The 8,012-nt window shown below is 37.4% G+C and overlaps 2 protein-coding genes across 2 annotated transcripts; both read left to right on the plus strand.

The window, feature by feature from the left end:
• The first annotated feature begins 3,345 nt into the window (after positions 1-3,345).
• Positions 3,346-5,370, plus strand: LOC149960257 (uncharacterized). Its single transcript, XM_090165210.1, has 4 exons — positions 3,346-3,470; positions 3,528-3,714; positions 4,710-5,053; positions 5,120-5,370. The coding sequence occupies exons 1-4, from the start codon at positions 3,426-3,428 to the stop codon at positions 5,282-5,284; spliced, it is 741 nt and encodes a 246-aa protein (XP_090021336.1). The 5' UTR covers positions 3,346-3,425; the 3' UTR covers positions 5,285-5,370.
• An 838-nt stretch (positions 5,371-6,208) lies between these two features.
• On the plus strand, positions 6,209-7,553 carry LOC149960258 (uncharacterized). Its single transcript, XM_090167427.1, has 5 exons — positions 6,209-6,325; positions 6,377-6,499; positions 6,567-6,951; positions 7,013-7,081; positions 7,126-7,553. Exons 1-5 carry the CDS (start codon positions 6,209-6,211, stop codon positions 7,551-7,553), a joined length of 1,122 nt encoding a protein of 373 aa, XP_090023553.1.
• Positions 7,554-8,012: the final 459 nt, after the last annotated feature.

Here is an 8,012-nt window from a genome sequence, read left to right on the forward strand (position 1 = left end):
CATCATAAAGGTAATACCAGAGAGGGTAAAGTCGCTTCGCTACTGAGAGGCGTCTCTTCCTATTCCCGCAATGTTAAAATTTCGTTACCAGTGTTTGACGCACGCGCGAATAGAAGAAATTACAAATGAAGTTCAGGATCCCACTACCAGGGTGCTACAGGGTGGGTAAGTTACATTTTTTTAGAAGATTTTTGTTACATCAGCAATATGGCACCGATTAGTTTCTTATTTCTGAATTCTGATACTAAAAAATTTAAATAAAATGTGAAATGGTTGTTTCATGTGAATTTATGACGCAAGTAAGTTAAAAAAAAGACGAAGAGATAGTAGTTTAAAGCTAGTATCAAATACCTCATTTGTTTCTGTAATAATCTTTAAAAAATTGTCAGTAGGTACTATAAGGCTACCAAAAGAAGAGTTCTTTGTTTTGAAAAACTTGAAGAAGGAGAGCACATTTATAGGATCAAAAATTGGATCGTTCTTTTTGAGTTGGCTGAGGCAAGAGGAGCATTGGTGGTTTGAAAAACAGCGATGGATTAAATATCCTGATATATAGCTAAGGACATTTTGTTTAAGTAGATTTGGACTCGCAATTGAATTGCATATGCTCTGTTCGAATGTGTTTAGAAGATGATGACAATTGCGTGTTTAAATTTAAAGTTATTTTACCATTGTGATTAACAACTAAAGTAATGTAATTTATTAAAAAAATTTATTATTGAGATAGACAGTTTCAAATTTCAATTACCATTTTCTAAATTTTCGCATGAAATACTGTTGGAAAAAGTGTAATTATGTTCATCTAGAACATTCAATGTGTTTTCCTCCGAAATTAGTTGTGATGCGTTTGTGACCAACGCGCTTTCTTCCAACCCATGTTCATATGTACATTTTAGTATATTAATTGTCAGTAAATTTTTTAAACGACATTAAGAGCCCTTAGTTGTTTTTCTTTACCTTCACTAACTGTACAGGAAAATGAGTAGTGTTCATAAAATATTGTTGGCACAGCTGATGGTATTAGACTATTTTTAATTTTAATATTCATAAAACTATCGTGAAATGATTAGAGCAAAACCTATGGTTAAAGTGTAGGTATTCCGTTGTTTTATTTGTCAGTTTCTCTTTTTTTACATTATTCAACTATTAGGCTCTTTCCATGAGCGCACCCAGAGCGACCTTTCGGTGTCGACGCATCTGAACGGTCATGAAAATTACGCGACGCGATCTCGCCGCCTGTTTCCATTGTCGAATCGAACCCCCACTGATGAGTAGATCGCTCCATTTGTAGTGCTACTAATTGGCACTTTGAAGCATTTATCCTAATATCTTCTTTCTAGCCCAATGCGGTGGATTAAGTCAAACTCGACTTTCACCCAAACTAATTTAACTTACGCTTACGCCCCAAATTTATACGTTCATATAAATGTAAATTTGACGGTGAAATTAGTGAAGCAGTTTGGATATATAATTCAGATTGTACCTGATCATGTGAGAAAAAGATAACGGGTTGATATGTTCAGATATAAATTAGAAGCACTAGATTTACCAGTTGTTTTTAATTCGGAAATTGGCTAAGAGGCACACCGAGTATAGAAGGAATAAGGAGAGAAACACCCAAAATGTAGTGAGAACGATGCGATGACCGTTTCCAAGAAACAAAAAGGAGCGATATTTTCTCCCCGGAACACCTCTTTTGTCGTGCCAAGAAGGTCGACCACTTTTATCGCACTAACCCGTTTCCATGACCGTTCAGATGCGTCGACACCGAAAGGTCGATCTGGGTGCGCTCATGGAAAGAGCCTCTATGATAGGGAACTGAAATTTCAATAAGAAACTTAAAGTAAGAATAAACCTATGTAAAAAACGCGTATTCACCGTTCTTTTTCCCTTGGAAACTTGAAAAATGATAATCGAGAATTCTTATTTTTCGTATTAGAACAATTTACGGCGGAACACGATGGTCCAGGCATATTTAAAACATTTAAAAACTACTTAAAATATAAATTAAAAACTGATCAATTTTTGCATCGTCCTAAACTGAATATTGAATCGCGCGCTAGGACTTCCGGATACTCTTGCAGCGCCATCAAACGTTCGGATCCTATGGGCATTTTCGCAGGAAAAAATAAATACGGATTTTTGAACGAGAGACGCCTCTCAGTAGCGAAGCGACTTTACCCTCTCTGGTAATACGGAGTCGAGTAGAAAATAAACTCATAAAGAAGCTCCGATTTACGAATGTGCTATCAGAAGGATATATTATATCCCTATAGAGAGATGTATCCTTCATACCATGAAAGTAGAACCGTAGAAAATGTAGAAGAGGAGCAGCGTCTCTGAAGTATTATAGGCATATTAACTTCCGGTAATGTTATTACTTAAGTCCTCGTCCATTGAAATATATATAGAGATACACTTGCTATTCCACTTTTATATTTTCTATGGTGGACCACTTAACTTTACAATTTGAAAGAACACGTCGAATTAACGCTAGAGCAGAGACCCTATATAGCTACGCTAGGGGAGATATGTAAGTTTTTACACCTGCATCGTGGCGCTATCTAGTGGAATGGAGTAAAACTAACCAGAAACACGTACGTCATAATTTTCGGGTAATAATTGTTTGTCTCCCTGCAGCTAGCCTTTAAACACGCTAACGTAGTGTTGTGTACAAATTTTATTCGGAAGAACCTTTTAGCTGAACGTTTTACGGAAAGGGGGAAGACAATTTCCGAATTTTCCCCTTCCGACGGCAGCAGGCGTTAAAACGTCTAACCAATGAAAAATGTACACAAGAAAATCCACGACTTTTGACGGGTTGCGTTCTCCTTGTGTGGGGTGTTGTGTTTGTTGCTCCTAGCTGCCAGTGAGGCGCTGGCGTAGCAAAGGGAAACAAAAGGGGGTAGACACTGTATGTTATTTTAATATTGCTCTAGCGTAGTGTTTGATATCTCCCTTTGCGTAGCTATATAGGATATCTGAGCTAGAGCAGAACTCCGATCAACGATATTTACTTTATATCGATTGAATAGTCTGAGATAACCACGATGACCAATTTTATTCTGCCCACCATTTCTCCTCAGAGACTTGTGTAGACCAGTGGAAGACCAAGTTCGGGAGCCGAAAGATCACGGGCCGGGATCAGATTTCAAGTAACTTCTATCTAACATATGTATTATATACTTCTGATATCATGATATATTTTCTACTAATGAAATGAAATTAATTTTTTGAGTTGATGGTTCTTATTATCTACCGTTTTTTATTGATTTTTTTCTCAAAGGTTTTATAGATTATAGTTTTTTCTTCACCTCTATATATATGCACAAATTTTCACCGTTAATCATTCGGATAATTCGATAGTTGGGTATCATATCGTTTATTAAAATTTTGAAATAATATCAGTAAAATACGTCTCAGCGATGACTGTCTTGGTGTCCACGATGCAACATACATTAAACGTTGAGGTAAGTTTCTCGAGTGTTATTTTATTTATTTTCACTTATAACTTCGTAATGTCGTAGAATGGTAAACAAGACATCGGAAATATAACGGAGGTATCATCAATGAACTATTCAACGCCCGTAATAACGACAAGCGACAACGTGAAAACGATTAATATAGTTGACGTTGACCTGAAAGTACCCTCTGTTTCGGAGGACATCAGCTGCTACTCTGTTACATCTACGAACGACAGTGATAACCTTGACAGTAAGTCTTAAAATAAGTGTTGGCAAAACGCTGCCCATATATAGTGTACTTAAGAATTACGGGGTAATAGCCCTCGCTTATGGTAACGCCTAAGAAAAAGCGACATAAGACTCGTCGAGTGTGTCAATTCTATCTTCGCACCTGCTGAAACATCTAGCGAGAGCTAGTCTCACTACAGACTACATAACCGACTAGCAACGATGTATTTAGTTTTATGGTCTGTGCGATTATCTCTCTTCGATTTACTTGCCCGTAGACTAAAACGCTTCTCTCGCCAGCGCTGAAGGGGAGAAAATTCTAATGTTGATGACGTACTTTTAACCCCCCTCTCCCACTCCCTGTTTACTTCGCGACAGCTCTCATTAAACATTATACCGTACTGACACCAGGGTTGGACATATAGGTATTTTACAAGTAGTCTGCCCGACTAGTGAGTCTCCTATCTTAATTTATTTTTGAAGTCGCTGACAGGGGGGGGGGGGGGGGAGTATAGAAACAAGGGCAGCCAACATTTTGCTCTACCGGTCAGAATTAAAATAGGAATTTATTATCACTGGAGTTACATGACTTTATTTGGCCGATTACAATTTCTTTTTAAATAAAATGGAATTTGATTAATTTATGATACACCATATTCGCCATATTCTTTATGAATAATTTAAGTAAATTTTCACTAGTCAAATTGACTGAGCCTCCCCGAGATTTCGATTTACTTTAGTAGTAAAATGCCGTGACTAGTGCCTCATGTCCAACCCTGACTGACAAACTTTTGACAAACTTTTTGGGTGAGATGTCGATTTTGGCCTAAGTGTATTTGGTAGCGAAAGTTCCGTCTTTCTTCTTAACAAGGTGCAAACATAGACTGTGTAAACGTCTTCGCGAAGAATAGAAAGCAGAAGAAACTTTGCATAGAAAATACGCAAGAATTGTTTAGTCTTTCAATGTTTTTGATACCATGCGTTTTTAATAACATGACTTGATTTTCTGTTTCGTAGAGACCAAGAAATCGGTTCGATTCTCGGATTCCCTCGACTACGACCTCTCTCATCTGATTCACAACCACATGCTCAGGACGAGTCTCAAATACCGCGAGGATCATAGTCGCCAACAACTCTCGTTTTCATCGGGAAAATCCTGTCGATTAACGAAAGCGGTAGTTGTTGTGATCGTAGCCGCGTGTTTAGCGCTGTTGGCTCTCACCGGTGGAATGGTGTACTGGCAAGTAGTCACGCAGAAGCATTCCGTGGCCGAATTGGTTTCTCTTAATTCAACAGCTCTCGTAGAAAACCCAGGGACAATCATTTCTGGTTATTCAACGACCGAGTTTTCGCTGTTGAAAGTAAGGTTTTTCGATTTTAAACAAATTTACGGAATGTAAATGTTAACCCCTTTTCTGGCAAAATAGGTTCTACTCGCTGATAACACCAACGCGCCAGTATCTGATCGATCTATCCCTGTCCATTCCGTTGTTGGGGAAGTCGAAGAACCGAAGGCGTCGTCTGTGGGATCAATCTTGGAATTGCTGGGCAAACCAGGGCCACTTCAATTATACGCTTATTCCACGACTTAATTTTTGAGCGTGTTTTTATTAATAATTAATATAATGCAAGCGACAAATGCCTTCCTGGTGTATTAATAAAACTCCTTTTAAAAGTATCTGATTTTTTATTTCCTATTTTATAAACTTGGGCAAAATCTCCGAACTTAAACACATTTGTAGAAGATTTTGACTGTTCTCCAGGCAAACGGTGCTCGCAAATTTTGCATAAAATGGTTAACGTGTTAAAGAAATTTTATTTGAGAAATATCTGAGCTTGGGACATGCTGTCAAACTTGAGTAGGATGGTAAAGCCCAAAGCATTTTCGCCTCGCAGCTAGGTTCAATCAGTTTGTGTCACTGGTTGTTTTCCTTCCCATCACGAGCTGAGGATAACGCTAATAATTAGTGTAGGGAACTGTTGGCATGAAGGGCTTGCCTCCACCCTCAAACGCAGTATAGCACGGCCACCTAGTTAACTGGTTTAAAAGTCACACGATGATTTGAAGTAGTGCTCTGGGTATTAATTTAGATGATTATTATTATAATTAGGCAAACATTTCAAAACCTAAAATATATTCTATGAAATGAGTCTTATAAAATATCTTCAAGCAAATCGCCAAGAAGTAATATTTCAAAGAGCCAGGACCTGCAAGCTACTGTAGCTTTTTTTGACATAACTGCTTAGAGAAAAGACTGCGTTCTGTTTACGGGTAAAAAGTTTCCATTATTTCAACAAGCGCTCTAAAAACCGTAACTTGCAGGACCTGGCTCTCTGGAATATTACTTCTTGTTGATTTCAAGGATTCTATATTTTTAGTAGGATAGGAAGTGACTAGGGGTGCGTTCAGTAAGAGCAATCAGACGTGAAACGGAATCGGAACCGTTTACCAATTTTTTAAACGTGACGTCACGAGCTAGTGTACGCTTTTTTAGTCGGGTCGGGTTTTAACAAAAATGGCCTCCGTCGGTCTTCTAGGCCCTACTAATCGTAGCAAAAGAAAATTGTTATTCTGGCTAATTAACGAATTGTCAAATGACGACGAATTGGAATTAGATTTACTTGAAAATAATGTGAGTTCAGGGATTAAAAAATCTCGATTAGTCGTACCTCTTGTGTGTCAGGACCTATTAAGAAAGCCAAGACAGGTACCAAATAGAATAGTAGATTATGTAGAAACAGTTGTTCCTAATTACACCATTTCGGATTTTAAAAGCCATTTCCGAATGTCTCGCTATGCAGTTGAGGTAAGTTCTTGTCATAACATAAAACATTTGGTAAAAACTACATATGTTAACACAGAACATTACATAGCATCTAATTGTCGTTTACGGAACTGCGCTGTCAGCAAAGAAAGAGCACATCATTATTTTAATTGAAAAGCGGATACTAGTGTGCCTTTGGCTTTTAGCCACTCCAGACTCCTATCGTAGTGTTGGAGACCGGTTTGATCTCTCCAAAGGAAATGCCCATTATGTCTTTTTGGAATTTATAAAAATCGTCACTGAGAAACGACACAATTATGTTGTTTGGCCAACAGCAGGCGAGATGAGAAATACAATGCGTAATTGTATAGAAAAATATGGTTTTCCTGGGACAGTCGGTGCTGTAGATGGTTGTCACATAGACATCAAGGAGCCAGTAGAAGGAAAGAATTCTTACTACAACCGAAAAAAAAGAACCTCTGTCTTGTTACAAGGTACATACAAATAAATATTTAACAATGATATGCACATTACTAATTGGAAACTTATTTACAGGTATTTGCAATGAGAACTTAATGTTTATTGATTTGTGTGTGGGATGGCCTGGCTCTGTGCATGACGCCCGTGTGTGGAAAAACAGTTCAATTTATAAAGATTTAAAAAAAAAGACAAAAACACTCTTGATGGGCATTTATTGGGAGACTCCGCATACCCATTGGACTTATTTCTTATGGCACCTTATAAAAACAATGGACATTTATCAGCCCAACAAACAAATTTCAACACTTTATTCAGCTCTGCAAGGCAGATGATAGAGCGTGCATTTGCCCACCTAAAGGGAAGATTTCGTCGTCTTAAAGCCTTGGATATGTCTCTAATGTCAGAAATTTCTGAAGTGATAATGTGTTGTTGTGTATTAAATAATTTTTTATTAATACACGATGGTGGTCAAGATGTTGAAGAATTTATTAACCTAAGAAATGCAACTGCTGAAATCTTTGAAGAAGCCGATGCTAGAGAAAGCCTAGCAGCCGCAAAAACTAAACGTGATAGAATATGTCAAGAGCTCAGACTACGTGCGCAGAGACCAATTTAATTTGTTTAAACTGCGTACTTTGGGGTTTATTCAAACCATAAAAAAATCATTACACTACTTTTTAACCAATAAAATTATTACATTTTTAGAAATGCATCAGCAATTTTTTCTAAGGTAGCATTTTTGTTATCTAGCCTTTTAAGTATTTCTTCTTGGAATGTCTTAGATTGTTTTTGGGCATTTTCTTCTAGTTTACGATTTTCATTAGACCATTGAAGAAACCAATCTGGCGCGGTACTAGTTTTCATCTCCCTTTTCCTCTTAGGTTTTTGGTATAAAGGACTTTCAACCTCATCTTGATTATCTATTGTGTTTAAAGAGGACGAAGACGATGCATTGGAAATTGGGGTTGATGTGGTATTATCCGCAGAACTGTCCACAGCACTACTAGATGAGCAGTATTCAGTTGAAGATTCTGTTTTAAATGTTAAATAGTATTTTGAATTATTTTATTCAAAT

The sequence above is a fragment of the Leiobunum rupestre genome, chromosome 2, assembly GCF_980474605.1.
Source record: "Leiobunum rupestre chromosome 2, qqLeiRupe1.1.hap1, whole genome shotgun sequence".
Taxonomy (NCBI): domain Eukaryota; kingdom Metazoa; phylum Arthropoda; class Arachnida; order Opiliones; family Sclerosomatidae; genus Leiobunum; species Leiobunum rupestre.

What these genes read in the sequence shown, in the direction of transcription:
- LOC149960257 (XM_090165210.1), top strand. Translation starts at nt 3,426, where the DNA reads ATGACTGTCTTGGTGTCCACGATGCAACATACATTAAACGTTGAG. An exon ending in AACATACATTAAACGTTGAG is followed by an intron (nt 3,471 to 3,527) that starts GTAAGTTTCTCG and finishes GTAATGTCGTAG; the next exon opens with AATGGTAAACAAGACATCGG. An exon ending in CCGAGTTTTCGCTGTTGAAA is followed by an intron (nt 5,054 to 5,119) that starts GTAAGGTTTTTC and finishes CTGGCAAAATAG; the next exon opens with GTTCTACTCGCTGATAACAC.
- LOC149960258 (XM_090167427.1), top strand. Translation starts at nt 6,209, where the DNA reads ATGGCCTCCGTCGGTCTTCTAGGCCCTACTAATCGTAGCAAAAGAAAA. An exon ending in TAGATTTACTTGAAAATAAT is followed by an intron (nt 6,326 to 6,376) that starts GTGAGTTCAGGG and finishes CTTGTGTGTCAG; the next exon opens with GACCTATTAAGAAAGCCAAG. An exon ending in TGTCTCGCTATGCAGTTGAG is followed by an intron (nt 6,500 to 6,566) that starts GTAAGTTCTTGT and finishes AACATTACATAG; the next exon opens with CATCTAATTGTCGTTTACGG.